At 48.0% G+C, this 20946-nt stretch overlaps 1 protein-coding gene across 1 annotated transcript in view; it reads right to left on the bottom strand.

The window, feature by feature from the left end:
- Nucleotides 1-1010: 1010 nt before the first annotated feature.
- Nucleotides 1011-20946, bottom strand: part of PLK1 (polo like kinase 1) — a 41592-nt gene continuing 21656 nt past the window's right edge. The window contains exons 3-10 of the mRNA XM_063934757.1: nucleotides 17181-17325; nucleotides 16958-17051; nucleotides 16491-16710; nucleotides 16244-16408; nucleotides 8637-8714; nucleotides 8398-8552; nucleotides 7883-8065; nucleotides 1011-1577 (exon numbers count right to left, since the gene is read on the bottom strand). Coding sequence (XP_063790827.1) covers nucleotides 1371-1577; nucleotides 7883-8065; nucleotides 8398-8552; nucleotides 8637-8714; nucleotides 16244-16408; nucleotides 16491-16710; nucleotides 16958-17051; nucleotides 17181-17325 — 1247 coding nt within the window. The 3' untranslated portion in view covers nucleotides 1011-1370. The remainder of the gene's footprint in view (nucleotides 1578-7882; nucleotides 8066-8397; nucleotides 8553-8636; nucleotides 8715-16243; nucleotides 16409-16490; nucleotides 16711-16957; nucleotides 17052-17180; nucleotides 17326-20946) is intronic.

Raw genomic sequence — 20946 nt, 5'->3', positions numbered from 1 at the left:
CGGTTTTGTAATTAAAGTCTCCCCCTGAGAGGCTCTCCTGTACTGCACAGCGTCCCCTCCGGAAGATGGCGTCAGGCAAAGTGACGCGCGCGCGGGCAGAGCAGGGCGGGAAGCCGTCCCTGCACTCCTGTTACTACGCGATCAACCGGAAGTTCGGGCTGCCGCGCGTTGCTAAGTATAGCGACTTACGCGGCGGCTTCTCCGGGATCCCCGTCCGTCCCCACAGCCCCTCAGACACTACTGCGGGTGTAGGGATACAGGTCTCCGGCATAGCTCCCGCTGGCGGGCTTGCGCCGGGGGAGAGGGGGTCGGGGGGGGTGAAATATTAATAATCAATAAAATAAATCAAATAAATAAATATTAAATAAAATAATAATAATAATAATAAAATAATAATAAAAGCAGTTAGGGACAGCCCAATACTGTCAGTGACAGATTGTGGCTGTCCAGTACCTTTTTGATCTGTCGTTTTAGTGAATAAAAAGGCCCCAGTGACCAAGGTATGGTGGCCCTTTCTGACAGCATCCTTGTTCCATTTATACCTGTCACCTGTAGACAGGGACTAGGTATAGAAAAAGAAAGGAAAAAGAAAAAAAAAAAAAATCTAAGGAGAAAGAAAAACTGTGTCTGTACTCCACAGGCACAAAACTAAAACTGAGGTACTGGCTAGGCAGGAAGGAGATGGGAGGGGTTAGAGGGGGGAGGAGTCAGGTTTTAATAGTTCTGTGCCAAACTCCACAACCACACACCTCTAACCCACAAGTAATGGCGCAGCGTCCCCCAGATGGATGAAAGAGAAATACAATTTACCCTCCCTGCTTCTGAGTGGCTGTGCAGTTACTAGTGCATGCAAGGACTGTTCAGCCCTTACATACTGTGACAAGCTTTGAATCAGTTTGCTCAGGTTGCCAACAGAAACCCAAGTCCTTCAGATGGCTATAATGCAGAAGTTAGGTCTTTCCCCTGTAACAATCTCTCCCCATCAAGAATACAGACGTCTGGAATAGTCATACATATACAAAGAACTTTAATCTGATATTAATATACAAAAGTTATAAAGTTTCATATTTTACATTAAAACCTGACAACATGGATAAGTGACAAAAGGACAGGACGCTCAGGATGTCTCATGAGGATACCACCCAACAGCCAGTTACTTAGAAGGCATCTACAGCAGTAATCACTGCTAGATAAAAGTGGAAGAACTGTACAGTCTTGAACATTAGACAACGTTTAGATTTCAATTCTCAGCTCCGGAATAAAAACAGTGTGCCGCGGCCATGATCGTACACCCTCCCACTTGGATACAAGAGTTCTGTACCATGGGAGCCAGAAACAGGGGAGACCGCATCCAAGTTTTGGTAGTCTAGCTACACAGCAGCCTTTACATGTATGGCACCAGACTTAGAGTTCTGCAGTTTCTCCACCATTGTGCGGGCATATCGCAGGCGGCTCGCCAACTCCTTGCAGCAGCCAAATTCCTCTATCAGACTCAGCTTGTAAGTGTGGAATTCCCGTTTCTCATCGATATAGGACACAGCAGCCATAAGAGGACACAGAATGATCTTTGTGTGATCCTGGAAAATAGAGGCACAGGTTAAGTGTAGCCAATGGACAGGTCTAATGCCTACTGCAAGGAGTCATTAAGTTTACCATGTTGGATGGCGTTCTCAGCACCTCACTTGTATCATAACAGTCCAGGTTTTAGGGATATCCATGCTCAGATGCTACTAAGTCATTTGTGCTTTACCACTGCATTAATCTGTATAACAGTGGTTTTCTAGCCTCTGCACTCAAGGCACAACAGTCCAGGTTTTGGCAACTTTATGCTTGATCACAGAAGATTAAATCAATGCGTTAAGTCACCTGTGCACAAGTATAGCTATTCTTGAAATCTGGACTGTTAGTGTGCTAGGAGGACTGAGGTTGGAAACCACTGCTTCAGAGTCTGAACACTTTGCCTATTTAAATAAGTCATCTATGTCTGGGAGCCTCACAGCCACTTCATGCTGAAGGTCTGGGCATCAGACACTAGCCTTCAGCACCAGACTTTCATAGTCCTGTAACTGCCCATTACGTTTTATTAAGGGAGGTGGGGGCCTGCTTTTTCGTAAGTCACAGGAAGGAAAAATAAGATTTTACTTACCGGTAAATCTATTTCTTGTAGTCTGTAGAGGATGCTGGGGACTCCGTAAGGACCATGGGGAAGAGACGGGCTCCGCAGGCAACATGGGCACCTCAAGAAAGAATTTAGTTCCTGGTGTGCACTGGCTCCTCCCTCTGCCCCTCCTCCAGACCTCAGTTAGAGAACTGTGCCCAGAGGAGATGGACAGTACGAGGAAAGGATTTTTGTTAATCCAAGGGCAAGATTCATACCAGCCACACCGTATAACTTGTGATAACAATCCAGTAAACAGTATGACAACATAGCATCAGTTCACGCCCGATGCAACAATAACGTAACACTTATTGAAGCAATAACTAAATACAAGTATTGCAGAAGAAGTCCGCACTTGGGACGGGCGCCCAGCATCCTCTACGGACTACGAGAAATAGATTTACCGGTAAGTAAAATCTTATTTTCTCTAACGTCCTAGAGGATGCTGGGGACTCCGTAAGGACCATGGGGATTATACCAAAGCTCCCAAACGGGACTCTGCAGCACCGATTGAGCAAACATGAGGTCCTCCTCAGCCAGGGTATCAAACGTATAGAATTTTGCAAAGGTGTTTGTAACAGACCAAGTAGCAGCTCGACAGCTGTAGTGCCGAGACCCCTCGGGCAGCCGCCCAAGAAGAGCCCACTTTCCTAGTGGAATGGGCCTTGATAGATTTAGGCAACAGCAATCCTGCCGTAGAATGCACCTGCTGAATCGTGATACAGATCCAGCGAGCAAGAGTCTGCTTTGAAGCAGGGCCGCCAAGCTTGTTGGCTGCATACAGAACAAACCGTGCTTCTGTTTTTTGGACTCTAGCCATCCTGGCTACATAAATTTTCAAAGCCCTGACCACATCAAGGGACTCGGAATCCTTTAAGTCCCGTGTAGCCAGGCACCACAATAGGTTGGTTCATATGAAAGGATGAAACCACTTTTGGCAGGAATTGAGGGTGTCCTCAATTCCGCTCTATCCATATGGAAAACCAGATAGGGGCTTTTATGTGATAAAGCTGCTAATTCCGACACTCGCCTAGCCGAAGCCAGGGCTAACATAACCACCTGCCAAGTGAGATATTTCAACTCCACCGTTTTCAGTGGTTCAAACTAGTGTGACTTTAGGAAGTCCAAGACCACATTAAGGTCAAGGCGCCACCGGAGGCACAAACGGAGGCTGAATATGCAGCACTCCCTTAACAAAAGTCTGAACTTCTGGGAGAGAAGCCAATTTTTTGAAAGAAAATGGATAGGGCTGAAATCTGGACCTTAATGGAGCCTAATTTAAGGCCCAAATCCACTCCAGTTTGTAGGAAGTGAAGGAAACAGCCCAGATGGAATTCTTCCATAGGAGCATTCCTGGGCTCACACCAAGAAACATATCTTCGCCATATACGGTGATAATGTTTTGCAGTTACTTCCTTCCTAGCCTTTATCAGCGTAGGGATAACCTCAACCGGAATACCTTTTCCCGCTAGGATCTGGCGTTCAACTGCCATGCTGTCAAACGCAGCAGCGGTAAGTCTTGGAACAGACAGGGTCCCTGTTGCAACAGGTCCTGCCTTAGAGGAAGAGGCCACGGATCTTCCGTGAGCATTTCCTGTAGATCTGAATACCAGGTCAGTCGTGGCCAATCTGGAACAACGAAGATTGTTCACTCCTTTTCTTACTATTCTCAACACCTTGGGTATGAGAGGAAGAGGAGGAAATACATAGACTGACCAGAACACCCACGGTGTCACAAGTGCGTCTACCGCTACTGCCTGAGGGTCCCTGGACCTGGCGCAATACCTCTGTAGCTTTTTGTTGAGGCGGGACACCATCATGTCTATCTGTGGCAGTTCCCACCGACTCACAATCTGTGTGAAGACTTCTGGATGAAGTCCCCACTCTCCCGGGTGTAGGTCGTGTCTGCTGAGGAAGTCTGCTTCCCAGTTGTCCACTCCCGGAATGAACACTGCTGACAGTGCGCTTACATGATTCTCCGCCCAGCAAAGAATCCTGGTAGCTTCCACCATTGCCGCTCTGCTCCTTGTGCCACCTTGGCAGTTTACATGAGCCACTGCGGTGATGTTGTCCGACTGGATCAGAACTGGTTGGTTGCGAAGTAAGGCCTCCGCTTGACATAGGGCGTAGTATATGGCCCTTAGTTCCAAGATGTTGATGTGCAGACAAGTCTCCTGACTTGACCAAAGACCCTGGAAATTTCTTCCCTGTGTGACTGCTCCCCAACCTCGGAGGCTTGCGTCCGTGGTCACCAGGATCCAATCCTGAATACCGAATCTGCGGCCCTTGAGAAGGTGAGCACTCTGCAGTCACCACAGGAGCGACACCCTGGAGGACAGGGTGATCAACCGATGCATCTGTAGATGTGATCCGGACCACTTGTCCAACAGATCTCATTGGAAAGTCCTCGCATGGAACCTGCCAAAGGGAATGACCTCGTATGAGGCCACCATCTTTCCCAGGACTCGAGTGCAATGATGCACGGACACATGTCTTGATTTTAAAAGGTTCCTGACCAGAGTCATAAGTTCCTGGGCTTTTTCTATCGGAAGATAAACCCTTTTCTGGTTCGTGTCCAGAATCATGCCCAAGAAAGGCAGACGAGTCGTAGGAAACTGCGACTTTGGGATATTGAGAATCCAGCCGTGTTGTTGTAACACTTTCAGTGAAAGATACGCTGTTCAGCAACTGCTCTTGATCTCGCTTTTATGAGGAGATCGTCCAAGTATGGGATAATTGTGACACCCTGCTTGCGCAGGAGCACCATCATTTCCGCCATTACCTTGGTGAAAATCCTCGGAGCCGTTGAGAGACTAAACGGCAACGTCTGAAATTGGTAATGACAGTCCTGTACCGCAAATCTTAGGTACACCTGATGAGGTGGATAAATGGGGACATGAAGGTATGCATCCTTTATGTCCAGTGACACCATAAAATTCCCCCTTCCAGGCTGGCGATGACCGCTCTTAGCGATTCCATCTTGAACCTCTTCAAGTATAGGTTCAGAGATTTTAAATTCAATATGGGTCTGACCGAACCATCCGGTTTAGGAACCACAAACATGGTCGAATAATAACCCCTTCCCTGTTGGAGGGGAACCTCGACCACCACCTGCTGAAGATACAATTTTTGTATTGCATTTAACACTATTTCCCTCTAGGGGGGAGACGGTAGGGCAGATTTGAAATACCGGCGAGGAGGCACCTCTTCGAATTCCAGCTTGTAACCCTGAGACACAATTTCTATTGCCCAGGGATCCACCTGGGAGTGAACCCACATGTGGCTGAAATTCCGAAGACGTGCCCCCACTGGCACCGACTCCGCCAGTGGAGCCCCAGTGTCATGCGGTGGATTTTGCAGAGACCGGGGAGGACTTCTGTTCCTGGGAACTAGCTGTATTGTGCAGCTTCTTTCCTCTGCCCCTCCCTCTGGCAAGAAAGGATGCACCTCGGACTTTGTTTCTTTGTGAACGAAAGGACTGCATTTGATAATGCGGTGCTCTTAGGCTGTGAGGGAACATAAGGCAAAAAATTCGACTTTCCAGCCATAACTGGAGGAGACCAGGTCCGAGAGACCTTCACCGAACAATTCCTCACCCCTGTAAGGTAAAACCTCCATATGTTGTTTTGAGTCGGCATCACTTGTCCATTGCCGAGTCCACAGGACCCTTCTGGCAGAAATTGACATAGTGTTTATTCTAGAACCCAGTAGACTAATGTCTGAGCATGTCTCATATAAAGGACAGCGTCTTTAATATGCTCCAGGGTCAATAAAACCGTATCCCTATCTAGGGTATCAAACTCCTCAGATAAGGTATCCGTCCATGCCGCTACAGCACTACACACCCAGGCCGATGCAATTGCCGGTCTGAGCAAGGTACCTGAATGTGTATAAATGGACTTCAGGGTACCCTCCTGTTTGTGATCAGCAGCATCCTTGAGGGTAGCCGTATCCTGGGACGGAGGGCTACCTTTTTGGACAAGCGTGTTAAAGCTGTGTCCACCCTAGGGGAGGATTCCCATCGTAACCTGTCCGTTGGCAGGAAAGGATACGCCATAAGAATCAGTTTGGAAATCTGCAGTTTTTTTTATCTGGAGATTCCCAAGCTTTTCCACATAACTCGCTCAGTTCGTGTGAGCGGGGAGGGGGGGGGGGGGGGGGGGGGAGAAGAGTCACCTCAGGTTTCTTTCCCTTATACATATAAACCCTTGTGTCAGGGACAGGGGTTTCCTCTGATGTGCAAAACCTCCTTAACTGCTATAATCATATCGGAGGGATTTACCCAACTTTGGCTGTAACTTTGCATCATCGTAATAGACACTGGAGTCAGAATCCATGTCGGTATCTGTGTCAACAATTTGGGATAGTGGGCGCTTATGAGACCCCGATGGTCCCTGCGACATAGGATCAGGCACGGGTCGAGACCCTGCCTGTCCCAATGCATCAGCCTTGTCTAATCTTTTATGCAAGGAATTTACATCATTTAAAACCTTCCACATATCCATCCAATCAGGTGTCGGCGACGTTAGCGGAGACACCACATTCATTTGCTCCCGCTCTCCCACATAAGACATGTTGACACAAGCGTACCGACACATCACACACAGGGAATGTCCTTTCTGAAGACAGTTCCCCACGACGCCCTTTGGAGAGAGTATGCCAGCACACCCCCCAGCGCTATATAAACCAGGAATAACACAGTAACTTAATGTTAACCCAGTAGCTGCCATTTATATACTTTTTTGCGCCTAATTATGTGCTCCCCCTCTTTTCAACCCTCTTCTACCGTGTATCAGCAGGGGAGAGCCTGGGGAGCTTCCTCTCAGCGTGCTGTGGAGAAAAAAATGGCGCTGAGTGCTGAGGGAGAAGCCCCGCCCCCTCGGCGGCAGGCTTCTGTCCCGCTTAATTTTATTTCTTTGGCGGGGGCTCCTACATATATACAGTGCCCAGCTGTAAATATGTGTTCATTTGCCAGAATGAGGTCCCAAATGCTGCCCAGGGCGCCCCTCCCTGCACCCTAACAGTGACCGGAGTATGTGTAGGTGTGTGGTGCAATGGCACACAGCTGCAGTGCTGTGCGTTACCTCCAGTGAAGATCATGAAGTCTTCTTGCTTCTCATACTCACCCGGCTTCAGTCTTCCGGCTCTGCGAGGGGGACGGCGGCGTGGCTCTGGGACGGACAGTGCGGCTGAGATCCTGCGTACCGATCCCTCTGGAGCTAATGGTGTCCAGTAGCCTAAGAAGCAGGACCTAGCTTCAGAGAGTAGGGCTGCTTCTCTCCCCTCAGTCCCACGATGCAGGGAGTCTGTTGCCAGCAGAGCTCCCTGAAAATAAAAAAAAAAAAAACTTTCTATCAGCAAACTCAGGAGAGCTCACTGAAAAGCACCCAGCTCCTCTGGGCACAGAATCAAACTGAGGTCTGGAGGAGGGGCAGAGGGGGAGGAGCCAGTGCACACCAGGAACTAAATTCTTTGAGGTGCCCATGTCTCCTGCGGAGCCAGTCTCTTCCCCATGGTCCTTACGGAGTCCCCAGCATCCTCTAGGACGTTAGAGAAATTTAGACTATAAACATCTAACTAGAACCTTTCAGATGCAAGCCTGGACATTTTTAAAACGATCAAAGCCAATTTGTCCATGTAGGATATGGTGGTTCAGCCCAAACACCCAGAAAGGTTACAAGCATATCAGGTGCATCATTTGGATATGGTCACCAGTGTCCTTACCTGGAAGAAGTTTATCTGGACTGTTCCATTACTCAAGTGTAGGATAATGGCACTCCGTGTCCGGAACCAGGTTCGAAGGAAGGGTAGACGGGCCAGCTCGTCACCTTCCCGTGGGGTGATGTTGGCGCCGGCCTTCAGTAGATGTTCACTCATGTAGTTCCTGAAGTATTTCAGTAGTGTAATCTGCAGGGGAAGAATTTGCTTAAATTATTGACTCATTTAGGGAATTTGGCAATCTATACACAAGGTGAGATTAGCTTTGTATTAATACTATTCTATTAAGATAAATGTAAAAAAAATGAAGACAGCATATGCCTTGGAGTTACGGGCAGAAGCATGTTAATGCACACACTTATGATCTACAGGAAATATTACACAAATTTACTTCTGGTGGAATTACTACAGCGTCTGATCATTACAAGAAAGCAGGTCCTCGCATGGTGATATTAGATGGGTAGTGACTGCCGTATTGTATGGGCAGTATGACTGAAGCTTAATTACATTCTTAGATTTACCTTCTTTGTTAGAGCTGGTGGGTATGAGCGCACGTTGAGATAAGACTCCGCATTATTCCTCTCTATATACTGAAGACTATCGCCATCATTGTACATTATCAAGCGAGTTGAGTCATTGAACAGTACACCAACACTGTTATCACACAGCTGGTAACCTGATAAGGAAGGAGATTCAGCTTAATGATCTAGCATACTACTGCAGATATAAACCACCATTGTTATCACTGAGCCTTACATACCTAATCCATACTTGTCAGAATAATCCACCCATTTGCTGACCCAGAATATTGGATTGCAAGCAGGATCCTCCGCTTCATCTGCAAAGTGCAAACTGTGCATTAGAGAAAATAACTTATATGATCTACACACTTCCTGCCTTGCACATTCTGTAAGAGTATCCAATGCCTCAATAATGCTTCCAAGTGGCTCAGTAATGAGAAAGCACCTGCATCCTATGGGTGCCAGGGGGAAGGATCAGGGATGGCCTACAGCAAGTTCTGTGCAGCAGAACAGTTGTCCCCAGTCTGCATAGTGCACAGGAGCCAGACTGTTCTAGGGCACAATTCCCATTCCATGCATGGCTAATTGTCGGATAAGGATACGGTCACTACACTGGCATTTGGAATGCAGATGCCAGAATCGTGACAATACTGACACTGGAATGCCAACTACTGGCATCCTGAACACAAGTATGCTGGGAAGGGTTAGGCTACTTACCCAGTAGGTGTCAGGATCTTGTGCGTCAGGGTGCTGCTGTTGGTATTCTGACCACCAGGATTCATTGATGTCAGTCTCTATAGCACAGCCCATTACAGACTGAGCACTTACAGATGAATCATATATCCAGCCTCAATACACCACAACTTGCTTGATGCAAGCAAGGCCTGGGGTGATTTTTTTTGCCAGAAGAGTGTTGCAATGTGACGAGGATGCACGATGAGACTGCGGATTAATCTGATGCATTACACTTGTATATTGTGTGACCGGACACTTTCCACTAACATCCCAGGTCTGACCCAGGATTTACAACACTACTCCAAGCCAGCTCAGACCCCATTGCCACCAGGGATCTGACCTGGATTAGTGCCAGTCACACTGCAGTCTTTTCTGCCAGCATTTGAGATGGCCTCTCCAAGCAGTGGGAAAAGAAGATTTTAAACCTACCGGTAAATCTTTCTCGTAGTCTGTAGAGGATGCTGGGGACTCCGTAAGGACCATGGGGTATAGACGGGCTCCGCAGGAGACATGGGCACTATAAAGACTTTAAATGGGTGTGCACTGGCTCCTCCCTCTACGCCCCTCCTCCAGACCTCAGTTAGAACTGTGCCCAGAGAAGACGGACAGTACGAGGAAAGGTTTTGTTAATCTAAGGACAAGATTCATACCAGCCCACACCGTACAACATGGAATAAACGAACCAGTTAACAGTATGAAACAAAATAGCATCAGCCTGAGACTAATCAAAACTAACAACCATATACAAGTCTTGCAGAATTTAGTCTGCACTGGGACAGGCGCCCAGCATCCTCTACGGACTAGGAGAAAAAAAGATTTACCAGTAGGTTTAAAATCTTTTCTCTTACATCCTAGAGGATGCTGAGGACTCCGTAAGGACCATGGGGATTATACCAAAGCTCCAGACCGGGCAGGAGAGTGCGGATGACTCTGCAGCACCGATTGAGCAAACATGAGGTCCTCCTCAGCCAAGGTATCAAACTTGTAGAATTTAGCAAAAAAGTGTTTGAACCCGACCAAGTCGCCGCTCGGCAAAGCTGGTATGCAGAGACGCCTCGGGCAGCCGCCCAAGAAGAGCCCACCTTCCTAGTGGAATGGGCCTTTACCGAATTTGGTAATGGCAATCCAGCCGTAGAAAGCCTACTGAATCGTGTTACAGATCCAGCGAGCAATAGTCTGTTTAGAAGCAGGAGCGCCAAGCTTGTTGGCTGCATACAGGACAAACAGTGCCTCTGTTTTCCCAACCTGAGCCATCCTGGCTACATAAATTTAAGGCCCATGGACTTCTCCAAGTCACCCGTAGCCACAGGCACGATAGGTTGGTTCATATGAAAAGATGAAACCACCTTAGGCAAAAATTGAGGAGTCCTTAATTCTGCTCTATCCACATGGAAAATCAGATAGGGGCTCTTGTGAGACAAAGCCGCCAATTTGGACACCCACCGTGCAGATGCCAAGGCCAACAACATGACCACCTTCCAAGTGAGAAATTTTAAATCCACTGTTTGAAGAGGCTCAAACCAGTGAGATTTTAGGAACTGTAATACCACGTTAAGATCCCATGGTGCCACTGGGGGCACAAAAGGAGGCTGGATGTGAAGCACTCCCTTTACAAAAGTCTGGTCTTCTGGGAGAGAAGCCAATTCCTTCTGAAAGAAAATTGATAGGCTCCATTAAGGTACAGATTTCGGCCCTAACTTTAGCCCATATCCACTCCTGTCTATAGAAAGTGGAGAAAATGGCCCAGATGGAAATCTTCAGTAGGAGCATTCTTGGCGTCACACCAAGATATATACTTTCTCCAGATGCAGTGATGTTTCGCTGTCACCTCCTTCCTAGCCTTTATCAGAGTAGGGATGACTTCCTCCGGAATACCTTTCCCCACTAGGATTTGGTGTTCAACCGCCATGCTGTCAAACATAACCGCGGTAAGTCTTTGAACACGCAGGGCCCCTGCTGCAATAGGTCTTCCCTGAGAGGCGGCGGCCACGGATCTTCTGTGAGCATTTCCTGAAGATCTGAATACCAGGCCCTTCTAGGCCAATCCGGAACAATGAGTATTGTCTGCACTCTTCGTCTTAGGATTCTCAGTATTTTTTTTTGGGGGTGTGTGTGTGTGTGTGTGTGTGTGTGTGACAGAGAGAGAGAGAGAAAAAAAACACAGAGCGACTGAGACACCCACGGTGTCACCAGGGCATCCATCGCTACTGCCTGAGGGTCCCTTGACCTGGCACAATACCTCCGAAGCTTCTTGTTGAGGTGTGACGCCATCATGTCTGTTTGTGGAAGTCCCCACTGACTTATCTCTGCAAAAACTTCTTGATGAAGTCCCCACTCTCCTGGATGGAGATCGTGTCTGCTGAGGAAGTCTGCTTCCCAGTTGTCCACTCCCGGAATGAACACTGCTGACAGAGCGCTTATGTGATTTTCCACCCAGCGAAGAATCCTGGTGGCTTCTGCCATTGCCACTCTGCTCCTTGTCCCGCCTTGGTGGTTTACATGAGCCACAGCTGTGATGTTGTCTGATTGAATCAGAACCGGTAGGTCGCGAAGATTATCCGCTTGTCGTAGGCTGTTGTATATGGCCCTCAATTCCAGTACGTTGATGTGTAGACAAGCCTCCTGGCTTGACCATAGTCCCTGAAAATTTCTTCGTGTCACTGCTCCCCATCCTCGGAGGCTCGCGTCCGTGGTCACCAGAACCCAGTCTTGAATGCCGAACCTGCGACCTTCAAGAAGGTGAGCACTCTGCAGCCACCACGGGAGAGACCCTGGCCCTGGGGGGACAGGCTTATTTTCTGATGTATTTGTAGATGGGACCCCGGCCACTTGTACAGAAGGTCCCACTGAAACGTCCTCACATGGAACCTGCCAAAGGGGGATGGCCTCGTAGGTCGCCACCATTTTTTTTAGTACTCGAGTGCATTGATGGACTGACACTTTAATTTTTAAACCGGTCTCTGACCGTGTTCTGGAGTTCCTGGGCTTTCCATTGGGAGAAAAACCCTCCTTTGTTCCGTGTCCAGCATCATGCCTAAGAAAGATAGCCGAGTCGTTGGAATCAACTGTGACTTTGGTAGATTTAGAATCCAGCCATGCTGCTGCAGCACTCAGGGAGATTGACACTTCTGCAATTGATCTCTCGATCTCACTTTTATCAGGAGATCGTCCAAGTACGGGATAATTGTGACTCCCTGCCTGCGCAGGAGCACCATCATTTCCACCATTACCTTGGTGAAAATCCTCGGGGCTGTGGAAAGCCCAAACGGCAACGTCTGAAACTGGTAAATGACAGTCCTGTACAGCAAATCTCAGGTATGCCTGATGAAGGGGGATATATGGGGACATGAAGGTATGCATCCTTTATGTCTAGTGACACCATAAAATCCCCCCCTTCCAGGCTGGAGATAACTGCCCGGAGTGATTCCATCTTGAATTTGAACTTTCAAGAACAGGTTTAGGGATTTTAGATTTAGATTGGGGTCCCGAAACCGGATGGCTTGGTCAGACCCAAACAGGATTGAATAGTACCTCTTCCCCTGTTGCACTAGGGGAACCTTGACAATCACTTGGCACAGTTTTTGAATTGCAGCTAAAACTCTCTCCCTTTCTGGGGGAGAAGCTGGTAAAGCAGATTTGAAAAATCAGCGAGGAGGCAAGTCTTCGAATTCCAGCTTGTAGCCTTGGGATACAATTTAAATCGCCCAAGGATCCACGTCTGACTGAACCCAGACGTGGCTGAAGAGACGAAGACGTGCCCCCACTGGCGTGGACTCCCTCAGAGGAGCTCCAGCGTCATGCAGTGGATTTAGAAGTCGGGGAGGACTTCTGCTCCTGGGAACTAGCCGTAGCAGGCATTCTTTTCCTTCTACCCTTACGTCTGACGAGGAAGGAAGAGCCCCGACCTCTTCTGGACTTATGCGACCGAAAGGACTGCATCTGATATTGTGCCGTTCTCTTTTGGGGGGGGGGGGCGACAACGTAAAAAAGTCGATTTACCCGCAGTAGCTGTGGAAACCAGGTCAGAGACCTTCCCCAAATAAAACCTCACCCTTGTAAAGGCAAAAAAACTTCCATACGTCTTTGGCATCAACCGTCCATTGGTGGGTCCACAGGGCTCGCCTAGCAGAAATCGCTATGGCATTGGCTCTCGAACCTAACAGCCCAACGTCTCTCAAAGCGTCTCTCATATATAAAAGACTGTCTTTAATGTGACCTAAGGTCAATAAAATGGTATCCCTATCTAGGGTATCAATGTCAGATGACAAGGTATCTGCCCAAGCTGCTACAGCGCTACAAACCCAAGCTGACGCTATTGCCAGTCTGAGCAAGGCACCTGTATGTGCATAAATTGATTTTAAGTTAGTTTCCTGTCTGCGATTAGCAGGATCCTTGAGGGCTGCAGTGCCTGGAGATGGTACCGCCACCTTTTTTTTTGGACAAACGCGTTAAAGCCTTGTCCACCCTGGGCAAGGATTCCCACCGTAACCTGTCCTGTGCAGGGAAAGGATACACCATAAGAATTCTCTTGGGAATCTGCAGTTTGTCTGTAGTTTCCCAAGCCTTTTCAAATAATGCGTTCAGCTCATGAGATGGGGGAAAGGTTACCTCAGGTTTCTTTTCCTTAAACATGCATACCCTCGTGTCAGGGACCGAGGGGTCATCTGTGATATGCAAAACATTTTATTGCAATAATCATAATGAACACTTTTGGCCACCCTTGGGTGTAACCTCGCATCATTGTAGTAGACACTGGAGTCAGAATCTGTCGGTATCAGTGTCTGCTACTTGGGACAGGGGACGTCTGAGACCCTGGAGGGCCCTGTGATACAGCCAAAGCCATGGATTGACTCCCTGTCTTTTCTCTGGACTCTGCTTTGTCCATTCTCTTATGTAATAAAGACACATTTGCATTTAAAACATTCCACATATCCAGCCAATCAGGTGTCGGCATCACCGATGGACACCACAATCTGCTCCACCACCTCCTTAGATGAGCCTTCTGCTTCAGACATGCCGACACATGTACCGACACCCCCACACACTCAGGGAGATTAATATATATCTATATATAGAGACAGTCCCCCAATAAGGCCCTTTGGAGAGACAGTATGCCAGCACACACCCAGCGCCACCGGAATAAAATCCGTCTCTTTATACTGGCAAGGGTTTTTGCAATATACTGCCCCCACAGTATATATCTATGCCAGTGTCCCCAGAGGGTTAATAATTGCTGCCCAGGGCACGCCCCCCCCCCTGCACCCATACAGTGCAGCCAGAGAGTGTGTGTGTGTTGGGAGCAATGGCGCGCAGTGTTACCTCATAGAAGATCAGAAGTCTTCGATCTTCTCATACTCACCCGGCTTCTATCTTCCGGCTCTGTGAGGATGGCGGCGCGGCTCCGGGACGAACAGAGAGGGTGAGACCTGCGTTCTGACCCTCTGGAGCTAATGGTGTCCAGCAGCCTAAGAAGCAGGGCCTATCATTTAAGTAGGTCTGCTTCTCTCCTCAGTCCCACGATGCAGGGAGCTCGTTGCCAGCAGTGCTCCCTGAAAATAAAAACCTAACAAAAAGTATTTTTTCAGAGAAACTCAGTAGAGCTCCCCTGCAGTGCACCCAGTCTCCTCTGGGCACAGGATCTACCCGAGGTCTGGAGGAGGGGCATAGAGGGAGGAGCCAGTGCACACCCATCTAAAGTCTTTAGAGTGCCCATGTCTCCTGCAGAGCCTGTCTATACCCCATGGTCCTTACGGAGTCCCCAGCATCCTCTAGGACATAAGAGAAATTTGGCTATCATTGAGTGGTACCCTAAGGCGTGGCCTCAACACCACTAAGCAACTCCATGTCACGCTGGAACAAGCTGTGCACTGGCAGCTGCTGGGCTGCCCCAGCATCCTCGGCACTGAAGGGCACCACGCTCACCTTCTCCACTGATAGTCTATAGCAGGACAGACAGCGTATTCTTTGTCTCCCACAACGGTCCCCTATTTACACTGCATCCTTACCAGTGTCTAACCTTGGTCGCTACCTGGGTTGTATTACCAGGTCATTGAACCTGGTTTTTTGGGACCCTTTTCCACTGAGCAAAAACCCAAGTTGATGCATGTTCATGTGCAAAAACCTGGACATCTGAAGGCAGTGGTGTATCCTGAACAGAACTTTTATTGAAGAAAGCTGCAGCATTGTACTGCTTTGCGTATAGATTCAGAGACTCAATTGCACAGATATACAGGTGTCAAATTAATCTGTCACCATGCAACCAAGACATTTTCAGACAGAAAATCCACAAAAAACCTAGAAGATTCACAAACCGGTGTGCTAAGAGGGGCTGATTGGTACAACTGCAGCAAACTTGTACACAGACAAATCACTTCATACTGATATTTGAGAGGGTGAGGGTGGGGGGGGGGTGGGGGGTGTTGGTCAGGCTATTTGGATCATACAAATCTCAGCAACAGATATTCACCTCAGACTACGGATGGCAACCATCGATTCCTAATCAATGTTTATGGCCGATGTGGAATGCTTTTGCCATCAATGGGAGAGAACCAGATGGTTTCCCTCCAGATAGCAGAGCATAAATGAATTTTTTTATTACACCCCCCTCTCCCCATCCAAGGTACTGGGACTCGAAGCATTGCTCTGCCCCCAACACCCGTAAAGCCCCTACCCCAGACATAAGGATTTTTTTTATGCAGCCAGGAGGTACTGCAAGTGTGGCCTAGCTGCATCGTGTGGTCCTTTGAAAGGAGACTCCATTTGTGAACCTGTTACTTTAGAGTAGCCAGCCTGTGCAGGAAGTGGCATCTGTACAATAAGTAGACTTATGAGGTCACTTTGAACCTATCCCGATAGATGGTGCTATTGTATGAAACCAATTACACGGAAAAAGCCACCATGAGCATGAGGGCAATTATAGTCTATTTCTGATTAGCCCTCCACAGGTTGCAAGAAGTCCACTACAGACATAACAGGCCAGAATGCTGGCAGGCAAGAGTGTAAGACCCCTCATGTTGAATAGAATCTAGTGGCATCTCACTTGTGCCCATTCATATATCAGACAGCCACCTAAATAAGCCATCTCTACATGTAACCTAGTCTGCAGACTGACCTTGATTGATCACAGCTTTCTCTGATGGCTTAGCAGCATTGACACTGGTGAGATGTTCCATCATTTCAGACAGGTAACAGTCTGCAGGTTCTGCATTCTCTGGCGGTATCATCTCTTCATCCTTACAAGGTGCCACTTGTTTCTCTACTTGTGGAGAATCCTGGTCTGTAACAAGACATAGCATGAAGGAGTGAAGGCACAATACATTTAGAAGCCTTCATAAGAATTGATGCAAACGAGGACTTACCTTTGTTTATAGCAGCAAGTGGTTTCCGGAAACTCTGCTCAACACTGCTGGGTGCAATGGAGAACCGAGGGGGCACAGTCAGGCAGGTAGTGGGGAGTCGGGAGGGAATGTAACCATTGGTGAAGAAGTCATCATTGAGGAGCTCATCTATAGTGGGCCTAGTGGTAGGGTCAGAGCGGAGCATTTTCTGGATCAGGGCTGCTGCTACAGGGTTGATGTGCTGCAAGACAAAATACAACATTTGTCAAGACTACAATTGGACCCAGAGAAAATGTAGGTCACCAGGCAAGTTTGTGTGATGGATAACAGCTGTACACCACATACACACCAGCTACCACACAGGGGTAGATGTATGAAGCAGTGAAAAGAGTGGAGAAGTGCCAGGGGAGAAGTTGCCCATGGCAACCAGTCAGCTGCTACAAAGTCATACTACAATACCAGTATACCAACCAGTTGCTACAGCTTACCTTAGGAATTGCATATTCATTTTTCTTAATCCTTATGTAGGTTTCCTTTAGACATGATGTTTCAAAGGGAGGCTTACCAACCAGTAGTGTGTACCTACAGAGAAGAGACCATACCATTATCTCTAGCTTTCCAGATGTACTACATCCAGCCTCTGGGTCTCTCGTCCACTGATTACTGTTACTTAGCAACAGTCCCCTCTTCCATGCTGCAATAGATACTCACATGATGCATCCTAAAGACCAGATGTCTACTTCAAAACTGTGTCCTTTCTTGCCCAAAACCTCAGGTGCAATGTAGTTTGGTGTCCCACAGAGGGTTTTCTTCCGCTCCCCATCAAATTCCACTTTGGTCGCTAGCCCAAAGTCACCTGAAAATAAAATCAATTGTTATTGTATTATGCCCAGTGCTCTAGAAGGGCAACTCGTGACGTGACATTAGGGGCTGTGAGTTCAAGCTGTGCACATTATTCATTAGTGATTTTCATGTGAACCACTATAGTGCATGAGGAAAAGGGACGATACTGGCCATCATGCAGAATTGACATCTGTGCCTAAACACAGGTCAGTCTAGTTTACCCCCTCATTTAGAGGCAGATCTATATAGATATTGTGCCACCCCAATATGGCTACCATATATCCATAAGAGCAGGTTTTGGGGGCTGCTCCAACTAAAACATCTGGAAGAGTGCCTGATGTGCCAAGTCTAGGGATAACCATCAGAAAATGTTAGCAACCAATGATCCCAGCTCAACAGAAGTGCATCTCCCCCACCCCATTAGATGCAGGCACTGCGATACTTGCAGACCATCACATCCCTTCATTTCAGCTGCAAACCCCCCAAACCAGAATCGGTATTTCTATCATTGACCGCAGATGACAACCATTGGTCACCTTGCAATGATAGCAACTCCTTCACTATTGGATGGCCATCCTTAGTCAAGATTAATAAGTAGGAGAAATAAAATATATATATATATATATATATATATATATATATATATATATATATATATATATATATATATATTTTTTTTTTTTTTTTTTTAAATACATTTCTGGAGGAATAAAGGAAAAAATAAAAATTTACTTACCGATAATTCTATTTCTCGTAGTCCGTAGTGGATGCTGGGAACACCGTAAGGACCATGGGGAATAGCGGCTCCGCAGGAGACTGGGCACATAAAGAAAGCTTTAGGACTACCTGGTGTGCACTGGCTCCTCCCCCCATGACCCTCCTCCAAGCCTCAGTTAGGATACTGTGCCCGGACGAGCGTACACAATAAGGAAGGATTTTGAATCCCGGGTAAGACTCATACCAGCCACACCAATCACACCGTACAACTTGTGATATGAAACCCAGTTAACAGCATGATAACAGGAGCCTCTGAAAAGATGGCTCACAACAATAATAACCCGATTTGTTAACAATAACTATGTACAAGTATTGCAGACAATCCGCACTTGGGATGGGCGCCCAGCATCCACTACGGACTATGAGAAATAGAATTATCGGTAAGTAAATTCTTATTTTCTCTGACGTCCTAGTGGATGCTGGGAACTCCGTAAGGACCATGGGGATTATACCAAAGCTCCCAAACGGGCGGGAGAGTGCGGATGACTCTGCAGCACCGAATGAGAGAACTCCAGGTCCTCCTCAGCCAGGGTATCAAATTCATAGAATTTTGCAAACGTGTTTGCCCCTGACCAAGTAGCTGCTCGGCAAAGTTGTAAAGCCGATACCCCTCGGGCAGCCGCCCAAGATGAGCCCACCTTCCTTGTGGAATGGGCTTATTGATTTAGGCTGCGGTCATCCTACCGCAGAATGCGCCAGCTGAATAGTGCTACAAATCCAGCACGCAATAGACTGCTTAGAAGCAGGAGCACCCAGCTTGTTGGGTGCCATCAGGATAAACAGCGAGTCAGTTTTCCCGACTCCAGCCGTCCTGGAAAAATAAAATTCAGGGCCCTGACTACGTCCAGCAACTTGGAATCCTCCAAGTCCCTAGTAGCCGCAGGCACCACAATAGGTTGGTTCAAGTGAAAACCTGAGACCACCTTTGGGAGAAACTGAGGACGAGTCCTCAACTCTGCCCTATCCATATAGAAAATCAGATAAGGGCTTTTACATGACAAAGCCGCCAATTCTGACACACGCCTGGCCAAGGCCAACAGCATGACCACTTTCCACGCAAGATACTTTAGCTCCATGGTTTTAAGTGGCTCAACCAATGCGACTTTAGGAAATCCAACACCACGTTGAGATCCAAAAAGTGCCACAGGAGGCACAAAAGTCTGAACTTCAGGCAGTGAAGCCAGTTCTTTCTGGAAGAAAATCGACAGAGCCGAAATCTGGACCTTGATGGACCCCAATTTGAGGCCCAAACGTCACCCCTGCTTGCAGGAAGTGCAGGAATCGACAGTTGAAATTCCTCCGTCGGGGCCTTCGTGGCCTCCCACCAAGCAATAAATTTTCGCCAAACGTGGCGATAATGTCTTGCGGTGACATCCTTCCTGGCTATGATCAGGGTAGGGATGACTTCCTTCGGAATACCCTTTAGGATCTGGTGTTCTACCGCCATGCCGTCAAACGCAGCCGCGGTAAGTCTTGGAACAGACAGGGTCCCTGCTGCAGCAGGTCTTGTCTAAGCGGCAGAGGCCAAGGGTCCTCTGCCAGCATCTCTTGAAGTTCTGGGTACCAAGCTCTTCATAGCCAATCCGGAACCCCGAGTATGGTTTTCACTCCTCGCCTTCTTATTATTCTCAGTACCTTTGGTATGAGAGGTAGAGGAGGACACAAACCTACTGGTACACCCACAGTGTCACTAGAGCGATCGCCTGAGGGTCCCTTGACCTGGCGCAATATCTTTTCAACTTCTTGTTGAGGCGGGACGCCATCATGTCCACCCGTGGTCATTCCCAACGGTTAACCCGCATTTGGAAAACTTCTGAATGAAGTCCCCATTCTCCTGGGTGTAGGTCGCCCATTGGAGAATCCTTGTGGCTTCTGCCATCGCCATCCTGCTTCTTGTGCCACCCTGTCTGTTTACATGGGCGACTGCCGTGATGTCGTCTGATTGGATCAGTACCGGCTGGTTCTGAAGCAGGGGCCTTGCTTGGCTTAGGGCATTGTAAATGGCCCTTCGCTGCAGAATATTTATGTGAAGCGAAATCTCCTTGGAAATTTCTTCCCTGTGTGACTGCACCCCAGCCCCGAAGGCTGGCATCCGTGGTCACCAGGACCCAGTCCTGTATTCCGAATCTGCGGCCCTCTAGTAGATGAGCCCTCTGCAGCCACCACAGCAGCGACACCCTGTTTCTTGCTGACAGGGTTATCCGCTGTTGTATCTGTAGATGGGACCCGGACCATTGGTCCCACTGGAACGTCCTTGCGTGGAGTCTTCCGAATGGAATTATGCTTCGTACGAAGCTACCATTTTTCCCAGGACTCGTGTGCATTGATGTACAGACACCTGTCCTGGTTTTAGGATGTCTCTGACAAGAGATGACAACTCCTCGGCTTTTTCCACTGGAAGAAAAACTCTTTTCTGGTCTGCGTTCAGAAACTTTCCCAGGAACAGAAGACGTGTCGTCGGGACCAGCTGTGACTTTGGAATATTGAGTATCCAGTCATGCTGTTGTAGCACTTCCCGAGAGAGTGCTACCCCCACTACCAACTGTTCTTTTGACCTCGCCTTTATCAGGAGATCCAAGTACGGGATAATAAAAACTTCCTTCTTGCGAAGGAGTATCATCACTTCTGCCATTACCTAGGTAAAGACCTTCGGTGCCGTGGACAACTCCACCGGCCGCGTCTGGAACTGATAGTGACAGTCCTGTACCACATATCTGAGGTACTCCTGGTGAGGAGGGTAAATGGGGACATGCAGGTACGCATCCTTGATGTCCAGGGAGACCCTGTAATCCCCCTCGTCCAGGCTCGTAATATCCGCCCTGAGCGATTCCATCTTGAACTTGAATCTTCTGATATA

Source organism: Pseudophryne corroboree, chromosome 7, assembly GCF_028390025.1.
Source record: "Pseudophryne corroboree isolate aPseCor3 chromosome 7, aPseCor3.hap2, whole genome shotgun sequence".
Taxonomy (NCBI): domain Eukaryota; kingdom Metazoa; phylum Chordata; class Amphibia; order Anura; family Myobatrachidae; genus Pseudophryne; species Pseudophryne corroboree.
Note: the sequence above shows the minus strand (reverse complement) of the source record. Positions and strands in the feature narration are given on the sequence as shown.